Genomic DNA, 16,442 nt, shown 5'->3' on the forward strand with positions numbered 1-16,442 from the left:
GTTTCTATTTGCCTAGTGTATTCTTTGTTTATCCTTTTATTTTCAACCCTTCTGAGTGGCTTTGTTTTAAGTATGCCTCTTGCTTTAAGCAGAAAGTTGTGATCCTATAATGAAAATCTTTTTTGTTTCAGTAGTTGAGTTAAATTTACTTATTTTCATAGATGTGACAGGTTTATTTGATCTTGGTTCTGTCACAATTTTTTGCTGAACTCTTTTCTTCCTCTCTTTCTTTCTCTCTTTCTTTCTTTCACTATGTGGTTGCTTTACATGCATGTAATTTGGGTTTTTAGGGAAGTTGTATTTTTGTTTTCCTGTTTATCCTTCTAATTTTAACGTTAATATAATTCTGGTAGTCTTCTATTCCTTTGGCTATTCTCTACTATTAAAATTGATTAAAGTAGCATTAAATTTCCTATTCTTAACCCCATCCTTACTTTCTCCTCTCCTACTGATTTTAGTCAATATTATCTTTCTGAGTGTACTATTTCTTTGTACTATTGAAAATGCTCATACCTTCACTTCTTTATTTGGTAGCTCTAAATTATATTCCTTGATGTACTGCTACCATATGTGAAGCAATCTATGAATTCTCTTGACCTCATATTTATTGTCCTTTTACCTCCTTTCAGTTTTTATTTGTTGGTTGTATCATTTTTCCATTGTCAGGGCATATGACATTTTCATTTAGTTTTCTTAACCTTATTTCTGTATTTGTTTTAATCCTTTTCCACAGTAAATATATTCAGTACTCATCACCAGTCTTTCTGTTATGGTTCCTTTGGTTATCTCTTGTTTGACTAAAGTTTATCCCACAGTAATTTCCTCAGGAAGGGCCTGGGAACAGTATTCTTTGAGTTCCTTCATGTTCAAAACAGTTTGACTATAGTCCATTCATGAAAGACAGTTTGGCCAGATATAAAGTTGGATCCCACTTTGAGGATCTTGTTGGTGTTGCTTTTGTTTTACAGTATCTAATGTTGTTGTTAAGAATTTGGGATAAGCTTGAATTATTTTGCCCTATATAAATGATTTGCTGTTTTTGCCTGGCTGTCCAGAGGATTCTTTATTTTGAAAGACTGATAATTCTACAGTGACTTCGTGTTGAGAATTTTGGATCAGTCTTTTCTGAGATACAGCATGTTCTTTCAGCTTGTAAATTTGTGTCTTCCTTTATTTTAGTGTAGTTTTCTTCATTTGTATCTTTAAATTCCATACAATTGTTTTGTTATTTGGGGGGCTGGGTGTTGTCCAGTACTCATTTGTTCATTTGTTCAATGTCCTTTGTCTGGCATATTTGTGATTTTCTTCCTAATCCTTTTAGTTCTTTCTCTTTTCCCTCTTCTCCTCTCCTCTCCTCTCCTCTCCTCTCCTCTCCTCTCCTCTCCTCTCCTCTCCTCTCCTCTCCTCTCCTCTCCTCTCCTCTCCCCTCCTCTCCTCTCCCCTTCCCTCCCCTCCCCTCCCCTCCCCTTTCCTCTTTCTTTTAATTTACTTTGCTTTTCTCATTTATTTTATTTTCCAACATCTGTTCACCAGTGTACTTTTCTAATTTGTGTTTAGCTATCTGGTTTTATTTTTTTTCTCTACTTTTACTCTTGATTTTGCCACTCTTTATGTCTTCTTTTTGTCTTGCCATCTCTTCTTGCTTTTTGGTCTTCCAAATAGACACAGTTGCTTCATTAAGTTTTTTAAAATTTATGGCAAAAATTTTGGCCCCTATTTTCATCTGCATCTGCTCTAAGGTGTTTTTGTGAGAATTTTACATTTCCTCAATTTATCTTAAAGTATTTTTGTTTAGATGTAAGTCCCTATCATATTGAACAAGTCAGATTTTCTTGGGTTAGTTGTTTTGTACAAAGCTCCTTTTGGGAAGCATAGGTTGCCAGGATAATCTCACAACCTATTAGCTGGTTTATACAACTTCTTCCTATAAGTATAACTTGTGTGTCTGATTTTATATGTAGCATTCCTTTTCTGTTTCTCTGTACTGAATGAGGTTTGAGGAATTTCTGCCATCCTTCTTGCTCCAGCTCCTATACTTGGTTTTGCAAACAAAGAACATAGATTTGTGCTTCATGATGTGCATTTCACCTTAGAATGTATGTTTTGCTGACACTTTCTAAGGTCTGTTAACATTGGGTTCTTTTGATTTCTCTGGTCTGCTTCCAGCTGCCTGTCTTCTGCCTGATCTTGCTGCTTTTGGTAGTGCTTTCATATGTTGTGGAGTCTGTGGATTCTATCTGACTTTGAGTTTTAATGAAAATTAAATTTTTGGAATTTGGTTGTTGTGGCTTTTTGGATGTATCTCACAAGGAGAAGGGAAAAATGTTGACTTATGTAGGATGACCATATGGGAAGTTTTTTTTTTTACTATTTAAACATGGTACCCCTTCTTTGCTCTGGAAATCCCATCTAAATTTTTAGGTACTAAGAAAGCAACAGAACATGGTATGTCTATTGGGAGGAGTTAAGATTAGAATGGTGTTTAGATGTTATCTACTGTTTGTCAAATTATAGTATATGGCATTAAAGTGTTTAATATTTGCAGAATGACTAACCCAGGAAAATAAGGGATGAACCTGGGGTTACAGTGAAGGGCTAGAACCAAAAGTGTACTAGGGCTGAATAAAAGGTGACCAGTTAGTGTTGGGCCATAGCTCAGCCGTGCCATCCATCACTTGTTCTGTCTTACCATAAAACTTTAAATCTAAGCCTAGTTCTCATTTCTTAACTTGCTTTCTTGCCTTTTGGATATTTTCTGGAAGATACTTTCCTCTCAATTACTAAATCCCCCAACCTTCTTCAGTGCACCTCATCCATTCTTGGTTGTCAGTGGTTTATCATTCAGCTATTTTATAGGAATATGAAACATTGTTTAAAGGATATTGTGAATGAGATTTGCATGTTTATTTTTAAAATCTTGCTTTTCTGTAGAACAAGAAAGAAAATGGAAGAACAGCAAGCAATTGATCGTCTATTATGCATTTATGAGTATTTAGAGTAACAAACGTTTATAATGTACTAAATTAGACATTTCTGGAGAATATAAACCTTACAGCACACTCTACTGTAGATTACATAGATTATTTTGTAGATTTCAGAAGAGAATCAATTCTCAAATATGACTCAGAGTAACTCCTACAGTCTGAAAGCCAGATTTAATGTTTGAGTAAATAAGATTATCCACATTTCTAATTAGTGAGACTATTCTGTATTATGTCATTTTGTGCATTACAATTTTTTCCAGTTGATGTTTGAGATCATCCCTATAGTAAAACTGCAGATAAGATGAGGAATTTTGTCTATCAAATGATGTTACTGATACACATCATTTGTAGTAAGACATATATTAAATCATTTTTCTAACAGTGCTGGTGAGTTTACTCTGACTCATCCTTTTCTCCATTTGTCCTTAAAGTCAAAAACAACATTTTTAGACTTTAGCTTTCTAAAGTCCTTTGTAACAGTGTGACTTTTTAAAAAAAATAATTTATTTATTTAATTTATTTATTTTTGGCTGTGTTGGGTCTTTGTTGCTGCAAGCGGGCTTTCTCTAGTTGCGGTGAGTGGGGGCTACTCTTTGTTGCAGTGGGTGGGCTTCTCATTGCAGTGACTTCTTCTGTTGCAGAGCACGGGCTCTAGGTGCATGGGCTTCAGTAGTTGCGGCTTGCAGGCTCAGTAGTTGTGGTGCATGGGCTTAGATGCTCCGTGGCATGTGGGATCTTCCCAGACCAGGGCTCGAACCCATGTTCCCTGCATTGGCAGGTGGATTCTTAACCACTGCGCCACCAGGGAAACCCCAGTGTGACTTTCTTAAGTTTGAGCTCTTAAATTTTATGTGTCTTAAGAAGAATCTAGAAACATAGGTAGCAAAACCTTTCTCATTTCCCTCTTTTTATCGTGGTTTCATTTCAATTGTGTTTATTCAGAGTGGTAGACTACAGAGGGTCATATTGTATTAGAGAATTAATACCCTTATCCTAATTCAGCTTATGGGTGCAACCTTAACTCCTAAGCATAAATTCTGTCACTTTTTTGTCAGTTCGTTTTATTTAGTATTTTTTTCTCCTCTCTTTTGGATCTATTTCAGATTTTTTTGTGTGTGTTGTTTTCCTCTGTAGGTTTCAGAATTGACAGGTGAACAAAATAAGAGCAATCGAAGGAAATATTATAGGTCTGTCTTGCATCAAAAGTCCAGCTTCTCATGTGACACAAAGTTTCACCAATAATGTAACATTTCAATATGGCAGGAGAGGAAGTGGATTTTGTTATTCTTAGAAATGGAATAGAGTTGTGTTTAGATTTTCAGACTTTCTTATGATGCTACTAATTTACGAGATGACATGTTTAGGAAGGGTTTAAGTCAGTTGGTTTATGTTGTAAAAGAATTACATAGGTGCCTTGTTAAAAAATATAGATTTCTGGGCCCTACCTCTAGACTTTGTGGCTTATTGGTCTGAAGTAGGCCCAGGAATTAGCATTTTGACAAGCACTTCTGGTTTTTCTAATGCAGGTCTTCCTTGGATAGCCCTCTGAGTAAAACTGCCTTAGAGAAATTCTAAAACTGAAAATTATGTACAATAAATTAATTATCTTGTTGGAAAAAAAAAGCTCATGTATGAAAGTATTTCACATTGGAACCAGTTTATATGACATCTTGATTTTCCAAATGAGGAACTAAATTTCCCCGTCAAATATATAAGCATTCTAGATTTCAAGATGTAACTGTTGAAGCTTTCAAGACATAACTGATGGTTCTTTATTTTTTCCCTATGCATTTTTTAGCACCTTGAGTCTAAGGAATGGCAGGTTAGCTGTGCTCAATGTCCAGTTCCAACCAGATATTATGAAATTTAGTATATATATAGTTAAACATATACATTATGGCATGTAAAACTACATTTCCTTTCTATACTCTGTCATGGCATGGATATGAACAATGTTTAGTTTTGTTAATTTAAGTGTTGTTAAATATTTACATCTGAAAAGACAAATTATAAGGAAAAGACTATTAGATCAATAGTTGAGTCCTGGTTTTAAGGTTTCTCTTTTCTTTCTTTAAAAAAAATTTTTTTTATTAAGGTAATAGATGTTTATTGTTTGAGATTTTGAGAGTATGTATATGCACCACAAGCTTTTGGTGAATATTCTTCCAGATATATCACCAAGCATAGTTTTACATGGTCTGACCTTAGTTGTAAACAAAGAACCGTATTTTGGTTTCTAATTGTTTTAAGAGATAAATAAGACTTCTGTTTTTTCTCTTTCAGTACTGTTGTCCAGACATGATAAATAACTTTTTGGGACTGGCTAAAACAGAATTTTCAAGTACAGCAAATAAAAGTAAGACTGTTGATTCAGAAAAAGGAAAACTGATCATGTTAGTTAATGACTTTTATTATGGAAAACATGAAGGAGATGTCCAGGAAGAACAGAAGACTTACACAACCTTTAAGTGCTTCAGTTGCTTGAAAATTCTTAAAAATAATATTAGGTATGTTAGCACTTATTTTTATTTCTATTTGAAAATTGGAATGCTACAGATATAAATGTTGTATCTTTATCTTGCATTTTTTAATGTTATTCTAGGTAAGAGATTTTAACACTTTGCACTAAGAACAAAGACAGATTCTCTTGTTAAAAAGCTTTTGTCCTTTCTTATATTTTAGAGTTGACTCTTGGATCCAGTTAGTTGTATTTCTTTAAAATAACTTAAGAAAGGATAAACTTTATTTCAAATAAAACAAAATTAACTTCTTTTACCTATATTATCAGTGATCTAGGAATTTTCATGAGATAATTTTCATATTTAACTGCTTTTGAATTTTATTTTTTTTCACACCACATGAAGAACCACTTATTTATGTTTTGTCCAGTTTGACCTCTTATATAATCTTGTTTAATGCTCAAATCTCTCAATTTATAATTTTTAGAACATTTACCTTGCAGGTAAAGTGATATTCTTTGGAGAAGTACCAGTTCTAGGAAACATGACTGCTTTGATTTTAAATTTTAACACCTTTAAAAATTAGAGATTTAATTGCAGTGGAATTTTGAAATTTTTACACATGTATGCTTCAAATTTTAGGAACTTACAGTAATCTTTGAGTTACATGGCATATTAGTAGCTGTCATCCTATAAAAGAGTTAGTTATAAGAATAAAATGAGAAGACATATTGATTGATATTTTTATTGGTTACATAGCTTGACATTTATATTTGGTAAGGTTTTTTACCATCATTTTATTATAAAAATGTTCAACATTCAACAAATTTAAAAATATTTTGTAATGGACACTTGTATACTTATCATCTTGATTCTATCATTAACATTTAACTGTACTTGCTTTATCATATAGCTATTCATCCTTCCTTCAAACTATTTGGGTTTTTTTATGCATTTCAAAGTAAGTTGCAGATGTCAATGTACTTCCGTCAGTTGAGGCATGTGTGTGTGTACAAACATATATATGCATACCTTTTTATGTTTACCCTTGGTGACTGTTATTTGTAATTAGCATTCTTAGGCACCTATAGTTTACTTGTAGACCCAGCATTTATTTTATTTTCCTGTGAGTTCTTGGGTCCAAGAAGAAGCATATAGAAAAACCCTGAAATACACTGCGATAAACTCCTATAATAATTATTTTTTTATGGTAGTGCTTTATAGTTTTAAAAATTCTTTTAGATACATTATTTCATATGAGTTTTCACATTTATCTCCTTTCATCAAGTTTTAACAGCCATCAATAGCTAATGGTCCCAGTAGTTTCACAGAAGGAATATTGTACTTCGTGATATAACACTGAAACAATATTACAATAGAACTCTTTCCCCTATTTTCATATTTTTACCATTTTAATAGTAAAATACACCAGAAAAATCATGTTAATAAATATAGTAAAATGCATAGAAATACGGCTCCCCTGCTTAGTTCTTTGTTATTCTTAAATGTTATATATATATGATATTAGAATTTATTTCAGCAGTAGCTTTTTTTATTTTCCGTTGAGATTAACACATTAATATTAAACATATGAAAGTAAAAATTTTCTTTTTTTTGTTATTGTTTCAGAATACTAGTTACATATTTCTAGAGTGTCCTAATATCTAGAAATTTTAAGCAAGCAGCATCTGGTAACATCCAGGAATTGAACGTTTTTGGAAATACTGATTGTTTAGTAAATGTAAACTTCATAGAAAACAACTTATAACCAAAGAAGTTGAATATGTTAAGTAATATTTTACCTTGATAGTAAAAACTGGGAGGGTAAATTGATATTTGTAGAGAATGGTAAGAAGGTGATAGCTGTAGATTTCTATTCTCTGCCCTGTCAACGTATGGTGGTTTTTTTTTCCCCCTACATTGAGTGTCACCCAAAACAGGTTTATTTTATTCTGTGAATATCCTTGCAAGATGTTTGCTTTTTTTGTTTCCCTCATTTCCATCTGTTGGTTTAAGTAGTATGAGCTCCTGATGGGGGCTCATATAATAATTGAGAGAAAGCTTGCTAGTTAAGAAATTATTTTATTTAGATATTTTAATTGCTGAAAGTTGTAAGCTGAGAGTTTAATGGCTCATGACATTTTCTCTATACATAAATATTTAGCCAAGACTAGGATTTCCTATAGGTGTTTGTAGAGCTGGTGTAAAAACCAAAGGAAGTCTAAAAGATATTTCAAAGTGTACCATAACCTGTACTAAAGAGTAGTGTTGTGCGAGGTGTGAAAAAAAATAAATGTTATAACCTTTATGATGATTGCTATCCAGATTGATGATATTATCACTTAATTTCAACATTATTTCCTGTAGTGACTCAAAGTGAGTAATTGTTAATAGTTGACCCCGTCTAAAAATTGTTATTTTGATTGAATAACTTTACTTTCAAATTCAGCAAAAAGCTTCAGTAAGCTCTTTTTAATAGGCATTCCCATTTATATTGCACTCTCTGCTGTTGAAGGTCATAGTTCCTGCTCATAAGAAGCCTTTTTAGGGAAGCTGAAATAGCAGAATGTAAAACTGAAAAATGGACGTTGCCTACAAAGGGCACAGTCTGCAAGTTAAAATGAACAGTCTTTGCTAACAGTAAACCAGTATCATTAAGTAAGACAAAAGGTTCTTGTAATTGTGGGCATTAAAATTGCTATTACATGCATTTAGAAACCAAGACACAAGTAAAAATACCAGTAATTTGTCTTTTAAGCAGCTAGAATTTATTGTATATCTTCATAGCTTAAAAGATTTCTCTCATGACTCTGTAGCTGCTTTTGGTGGTAGAGTTTCCTTCCTTTCAGTATTTTATTTAAAAATGTAAGTAGTATTTCTTGTATGGAGAAGAAACCTGCTGTTTTATCTTTAAAAAAATTTTAATAATCTGAAATCAAGAGAGCAAATTAGTGATATTTCAAATTAATAATAACTATTTATTTTAAAACAAGGGTGAAAAGATGTTTACTTAGTTACTTAATAAAAGTGATTATTTAAAGTGCACACTTTTCTAGAGGACTTTAAGACTTTAGAGATTTTATTTTCAGTAATCATATCTCTAATTTTAAGATTTAGATTCAAGTACTTATTTGTGAGATTTTTGTTTTTAAATCTGAATTTTTGCACCTGTTGACAATCATTTATAGGTTTATGAACCACATGAAACATCATTTGGAACTTGAGAAGCAGAGCAGTGAAAGCTGGGAAAACCACACCACCTGCCAGCACTGCTACCGTCAGTTTCCCACACCATTTCAACTGCAGTGTCACATTGAAAGTACACACACACCCCATGAATTTTCTAGTAAGTTACAATTTCATTTAAATATTGAGTATTGTTGATTTTAACAATGTAAACTCTGAGAAAAGTTTGTTACTGAACTCTGAACAAGTGTGTTAGAAAAATAAGAATAAGAAGATGACTTTGAAATTTGAGAGTAAAGTTGAAAAAGTTAATTTTTAACTTATATAAACTTTTAAATAAAATTAGTTACTGAAATTAAAGTCCCTCTTGTAAATAATTCACTATGGTAAATAACCTGTGCATTACATGTGGGGGACTAAATTAGAAGCCTCAGATCATAGTTTTCAAATATGAAATCAGTGCCCTTCTTTTAAATTTGAATGAGAAAAGTAAATACAACGGTAGTTAAAATCACAGATTTTGGAGCAAGATAGCCTGGGTTCACATCCAAGCTCTGCCTCTTAATATGTGATCTTAATGTGATCTCAGACAGGTCACTTAATATTTGAATAATGGGGATAATAAAAATACCTGCTTCATAATGTTTTGATGGGAACTGAGTGAGTTAATGTAAGTAAAGTCCTTAGAACTGGGCATGGCACACAGTTAACAACTATGCAACTGTTCACCACTACCACCACCACCAATACTACTACTATTATTACTGTTGTTGTTGATATAGGTGTACAAAATGAATTATATATGTATATATCTGATTTTGTTTATTTGCCTCAATAGGATACTTTAAAAAAAAATTGAGGTATAATTGACATATAACATTGTATTAGTTTCAGGTGTACAACATAATGATTGAATACTTATGTGTGTATATATATCTTAAAATGGTGTAATGTCTTTTTTCCCCCACTTTTAGCCATTTGCAAAATATGTGAATTATCATTTGAAACAGAGCATATTCTTTTACAACATATGAAGGACAATCATAAACCTGGTGAAATGCCATATATTTGCCAGGTATACACATATTTTATTGTATACATCGTGTTTGTTTGGTTTGTTTGTTATCTCTTGCTTTGGGTACAAGATTTAAACCTATTAGGCCAGGCATCATCACATTTTTTATATAAAGGGCAGGATAGTAAGTATTCAGGCTTTGAGGATCATAGATCTCCATTACAACAAATCAACTCTGCCACTCTAGCACACAGGCAGCCATAGACAAGTGAATGAATGGATATGACTGTGTTTCAATATAACTTTATTTATGGACACTGAAATTTGAATTTCATATAATTTTCATGTCATGAAATATATTTTATTTTTCTAACCATTTCGATAAAATTGGTTGCTAAAATTAAAGTATCTTCTGTAAATAATTTATTAGTAGGAAGTCCCTTGGCATAACTCATACATTGTTATGTAGGGTCAGCAGACAGTTGGAATTGGCCCATAGGCCATTGTTTGCCCACTCCTGTACTAGACAAAGAAAAGCCCTGTGGCAGAAAGACAAACATGAACTTATCTTACCCTGTAGGGAAGAATGTAGGCATACAAGGGAAATACAAAATGCTTTTACTTCAGAGAACCCTACCAAATGCTTTGGGACTAGTATTTTTCCAGAATTTGGAGAAATGGGAAAGTAAGATAAAAATAAATTGTCACTTCTATAGCCTGGAGGCCATTTATAATCTAAAGGAAGATGCTATTTTATATAGCAGAGGAACTTTATAGGACCAGAGGTGTCAGAGTTTGAAAACTCAAGTCAAGATTGGGGGTGACAGATAAAAATATCTGATAAAAATAAGGGAATCTAGTTATATTTTGGGAAGTATCCTTAAGCTTTGAAAGGTAACTCTTCTGTCTCAAAGATTATCTTTCGATGTTTGCATTAATGGGATTCTTGGTTGTGTAGGCATCAGAGCTGAATTAATAGTACAAAATATTCTTCTGAACAAGTGACCTATCATTTTTACTTTGAAATTGGATATCATTATAAGTTTTCAAGTTAAACTAAATCTTTTTTTTTGTAGGTTTGCAATTATAGATCATCATCATTTTCTGATGTAGAAACTCATTTTAGAACATCCCATGAAAACACTAAGAACTTGCTATGTCCGTTTTGCCTCAAAGTTATTAAAATTGCAACACCCTATATGCATCATTACATGAAGCATCAGGTGAGATTTGCCAGTTTTTATTCCTTTATGTTGTTTTAGAGAAAAGATAGATTATGACTTAGAACGTTGGTTAGATTTGTTCTGCAAGGGAAACAGCATTGTTCCAAATGACATGATTAATTTGCAATTTATGCTGAATTACCTGTGAAACTTCCACTTCTTTTCCTTTCTTCCTTTCTGGTGATGATGTGGTTCATACATGAAAATTCTGAAAGATAGCTAGAAATAGGAAACCTTGGATTGAAGGAAAAAAGAGAAGATGAGTGGAAGAATATCCAAAAGATCGGATATTTCGAGGCTAAGAATTACCTTCTGGGGAAGGTAATTATCAGGAGCAGGGGAAAAGATGAGTTTGAACTGATAAAGAAGATTGATGACTCATAATCGTGTTTTCCTCTTTCTCTTCAAACTTTATTCCCACTTTTAGCTCCCATATTATAAGAAGACATGTTGGCGTCATTGACCAGGAGTGGTCTTTTATAGCTGCCAGGGATAGAGGAAACAGTAGTGACACTTACTGCTTGATATATGAACTCTGGCAAAGAACTGTATTTAGTCCTGCTATGTAACTTTTGGGACCCAGTATTAGTGCTTATACCCATCTCTTGAACTCTGATGTTATACTTACTGGTTCTTTTCCTGAAGCAATTAAGTCATCCTTTGTTTGGGCTAAAAAGTTTAATGCAACATTGATCCTGTTCTTAAGCGCTTGAAAGAACAATAACAGCGCCTTTGCCAAAACCAGAAGTCAGTGGATTTATTGAATCTGATCATGTAATCAAGTTTTGCCACCTCACTAATTAGCTCATTACGTTTTCTTGTTATTGATTAAACTGGCATGTCAATTTATTCAGCATTGGTGCTCACTTTGCTTTCCATTCTAGTCATTAGATAATCATGAAATCGGCTTGCGGTTCTTCATTGGGAAAGATAATAAAAGTAGAATTTCCAAATAAATTTGGGATCACCTATGTCGTGACTGGGATGCTACCTATCCTTGAGGAGTTCTGGCAAGATCTTTCGATTCTGGGTTTCCCCAGCAATGTTCCATCAGTTGTTAATACATGTCCCCCGCCACCAATTGCTAGTGGTAAATGAATTTGGTAAAGCCCTAGTTTACAAAATTAAATCATTGTTTCTTTTTTAAAACAGGATTCCTCAAAAATTTTAATATGCTAATGAACATTGTAAATCTCTAAGTAAGGATATAATATGTATTCCCCAGACTTATTTGGCTATTGGACCCTTTATTTGCTCAATATCTATTAACATTTCTTGAGGAACAGAGTTTGAGAAACACTGTTCTTGGTACTCTGTATTTCTTCTTTGGCTTTTAATTTTCAAAGGAAGAATAAAGTATAAAACAGTAGTTTTATTTCATTATGGGGCTTTTAACATCATTTTCCCCATATGCTATATTAAGCTCCAGAGTGAGATATAGATGTAGGAAGAATGATAATTATGAAGGAGATGTGTGGGCCAACTGTATGGACTATGTGATTTTTTTTTTTAACGTTTTTATTGGAGTATAATTGCTTTACAATGGTGTGTTAGTTTCTGCTTTATTACAAAGTGAATCAGTTATATATATACATATATCCCCATATCTCTTCCCTCTTGCGTCTCCCTCCCACCTTCCCTATCCCACCCTTCTAAATGGTCACAAAGCACCGAGCTAATCTCCCTGTGCTATGCGACTGCTTCCCACTAGCTATCTACTTTACATTTGGTAGTGTATATATATCCATATGTACACTACCACTCTCTCACTTTGTCCCAGCTTACCCTTCCCCCCTCCCCGTGTCCTCAAGTCCATTCTCTAGGAGGTCTGAGTCGTTATTCCTGTCTTGGCCCTAGGTTCTTCATGCCCTTTTTTTTTTTTTTAGATTCCATATATATGTGTTAGCATACGGTATTTGTTTTTCTCTTTCTGACTTACTTCACTCTGTATGACAGACTCTAGGTCCATCCACCTCACTACAAATAACTCAATTTCATTTCTTTTTATGGCTGAGTAACATTCCATTGAATATATGTGCCACATCTTCTTTATCCATTCATCTGTCAGTGGACACTTGGGTTGATTCCATGTCCTGGCTATTGTAAATAGAGCTGCAATGAACATTTTGGTACATGTCCCTTTTTGAATTATGGTTTTCTCAGGGTATATGCCCAGTAGTGGGATTGCTGGGTCGTATGGTAGTTCTATTTTTAGTTTTTTAAGGACCCTCCATAGTGTTCTCCATAGTGGCTGTATCAATTTACATTCCCACCAACAGTGTATGAGGGTTCCCATTTCTTCACACCCTCTCCAGCATTTATTGCTTCTAGATTTTTTGATGATGGCCATTCTGACCGGTGTGAGATGATACCACATTGTAGTTTTGATTTGCATTTCTCTAATGATTAATGATGTTGATCATCCTTTCATGTGTTTGTTGGCAATCTGTATATCTTCTTTGGAGAAATGTCTATTTAGGTCTTCTGCCCATTTTTGGATTGGGTTGTTTGTTTTTTTGATTTTGAGCTGCATGAGATGCTTGTAAGTTTTGGAGATTAATCCTTTGTCAGTTGCTTCATTTCAAATATTTTCTCCCATTCGGAGGGTTGTCTTTTCGTCTTCTTTATGGTTTCCTTTGCTGTTCCAAAGCTTTTAAGTTTCATTAGGTCCCGTTTGTTTATTTTTGTTTTTATTTCCATTTCTCAAGGAGGTGGGTCAAAAAGGATCTTGCTGTGATTTATGTCATAGAGTGTTCTGCCTATGTTTTCCTCTAAGAGTTTGATAGTGTCTGGCCTTACATTTAGGTCTTTAATCCATTTTGAGTTTATTTTTGTGTATGGCGTTAGGGAGTGTTCTAATTTCATTCTTTTACATGTAGCTGTCCAGTTTTTCCAGCACCACTTATTGACAAGGCTGTCTTTTCTCCACTGTATATTCTTGCCTCCTTTATCAAAGATAAGGTGACCATAGGTGTGTGGGTTTATCTCTGGGCTTTCTATCCTGTTCCATTGATCTGTATTTCTGTTTTTGTGCCAGTACCATACTGTCTTGATTACTGTAGCTCTGTAGTATAGTCTGAAGTCTGGGAGCCTGATTCCTCCAGCTCTGTTTTTCTTTCTCAAGATTGCTTTGGCTATTCGGGGTCTTTTGTGTTTCCATACAAATTGTGAAATTGTTTGTCCTAGTTCTGTGAAAAATGCCAGTGGTAGTTTGATAGGGATTGCATTGAATCTGTAGATTGCTTTGGGTAGTATAGTCATTTTCATAATGTTGATTCTTCCAATCCAAGAACATGGTATATCTCTCCATCTATTTGTATCATCTTTAATTTCTTTCATCAGTGTCTTATAATTTTCTGCATACAGGTCTTTTGTCTCCTTAGGTAGGTTTATTCCTAGGTATTTTATTCTTTTTGTTGCAATGGTAAATGGGAGTGTTTTCTTAATTTCACTTTCAGATTTTTCATCATTAGCGTATAGGAATGCAAGAGATTTCTGTGCATTAATTTTGTATCCTGCTAGTTTACCAAATTCATTGATTAGCTCTAGTAGTTTTCTGGCAGCATCTTTAGGATTCTCTATGTATAGTATCATTTTATCTGCAAACAGTGATAGCTTTACTTCTTCTTTTCCGATTTGGATTCCTTTTATTTCTTTTTCTTCTCTGATTGCTGTGGCTAACACTTCCAACTATGTTGAATAATAGTGGTGAGAGTGGGCCACCTTGTCTTGTTCCTGATCTTCATGGAAATGGTTTCAGTTTTTCACCATTGAGGACAAGGTTGGCTGTGGGTTTGTCATATAAGGCCTTTATTATGTTGAGCTAAGTTCCCTCTATGCCTACTTTCTGGAGGATTTTTATCATAAATGGGTGTTGAATTTTGTCAAAAGCTTTCTCTGCATCTATTGAGATGATCATATGGTTTTCCTCCTTCAATTTGTTAATATGGTGTATCACATTGATTGATTTGCGTGTATTGAAGAATCCTTGCATTCCTGGGATAAACCCCACTTGATCATGTTGTATGATCCTTTTAATGTGCTGTTGGATTCTGTTTGCTAGTATTCTGTTGAGGATTTTTGCATCTATGTTCATCAGTGATATTGGTCTGTAGTTTTCTTTCTTTGTGACATCTTTGTCTGGTTTTGGTATCAGGGTGATGGTGGCCTTGTAGAATGAGTTTGGGAGAGTTCTTCCCTCTGCTATATTTTGGAAGAGTTTGAGAAGGATAGGTGTTAGCTCTTCTGTAAATGTTTGATAGAATTTGCCTGTGAAGCCATCTGGTCCTGGGCTTTTCTTTGTTGGAAGATTTTTAATCACAGTTTCAATTTCAGTGCTTGTGATTGGTCTGTTCATATTTTCTGTTTCTTCCTGGTTCAGACTCAGAAGGTTGTGCATTTCTAAGAATTGTCCATTTTTTCCAGGTTGTCCATTTTATTGGCAAAGAGTTGCTTGTAGTAATCTCTCATGATCCTTTGTATTTCTGCAGTGTCAGTTGTTACTTCCCCTCTTTCATTTCTAATTCTGTTGATTTGAGTCTTCTCCCTTTTTTTCTTGATGAGTCTGGCTAATGGTTTATCAATTTTGTTTATCTATCTGATCTTTATGATTTCTTTCCGTCTGCTAACTTTGGGGTTTTTTTGTTTTTCTTTCTCTTATTCCTTTAGGTGTAAGGTTAGGTTCTTTATTTGAGATGTTTCTTGTTTCTTAAGGTAAGATTGTATTGCTATCAACTTCCCTCTTAGAACTGCTTTTGCTGCATCCCATAGGTTTTGGGTCATCGTGTTTTCATTGTTATTTTTTTCTAGGTATTTTTTGATTTCCTCTTTGATTTTTTCAGTGATATCTTGGTTATTAAGTAGTGTATTGTTTAGCCTCCATGTGTTTGTATTTTTTACAGATTTTTCCGGTAATTGATATCTAGTCTCATAGCCTTGTGGTCAAATAAGATACTGGATACAATTTCAATTTGCTTAAATTTACCAAGGCTTGACTTGTGACCCAAGATATGATCTATCCTGGAGAATTTCCCATGAGCACTTGAGAAGAAAGTGTATTCTGTTGTTTTTGGATGGAATGTCCTATAAATATCAATTAAGTCCATCTTGTTTAATGTATCATTTAAAGCTTGTGTTTCCTTACGTATTTTCATTTTGGATGATTTGTTCATTGGTGAAAGTGGGTTGTTAAAGTCCCCTACTATGATTGTGTTACTGTCAATTTCCCCTCTTATGGCTGCTAGCATTTGCCTTATATATTGAGGTGCTCCTATGTTGGGTGCATAAATATTTACAATTGTTATATCTTCTTCTTGGATTGATCCCTTGATCATTTTGTAGTGTCCTTCTTTGTCTCTTGTAATAGTCTTTGTTTTGAAGTCTATTTTGTCTGATATGAGAATTGCTACTCCAGCTTTCTTTTGATTTCCATTTGCATGGAATATCTTTTTCCATCCCCTCACTTTCAGTCTGTATGTGTCCCTCGGTCTGAAGTGGCTCTCTTGTAGACAGCATATATTCAGGTCTTGTTTTTGTATCCATTCAGCCCGTCTGTGTCTTTTGGTTGAAGCATTTA

General features: G+C 33.8%; 1 protein-coding gene across 2 annotated transcripts in view; it reads left to right on the top strand.

Moving 5' to 3' along the window:
- ZNF280D (zinc finger protein 280D) overlaps positions 1-16,442 on the top strand; it is a 125,534-nt gene that overhangs the window by 42,386 nt on the left and 66,706 nt on the right. For both annotated transcript variants that reach the window (XM_036840313.1, XM_036840323.1), the window contains 4 exons: positions 5,268-5,491; positions 8,632-8,789; positions 9,604-9,704; positions 10,721-10,867. In XM_036840313.1, the coding sequence (XP_036696208.1) occupies positions 5,268-5,491; positions 8,632-8,789; positions 9,604-9,704; positions 10,721-10,867 (630 nt within the window). The remainder of the gene's footprint in view (positions 1-5,267; positions 5,492-8,631; positions 8,790-9,603; positions 9,705-10,720; positions 10,868-16,442) is intronic.

Source organism: Balaenoptera musculus, chromosome 2 (assembly GCF_009873245.2).
Source record: "Balaenoptera musculus isolate JJ_BM4_2016_0621 chromosome 2, mBalMus1.pri.v3, whole genome shotgun sequence".
In the NCBI taxonomy this organism is placed as follows: Eukaryota; Metazoa; Chordata; class Mammalia; order Artiodactyla; family Balaenopteridae; genus Balaenoptera; species Balaenoptera musculus.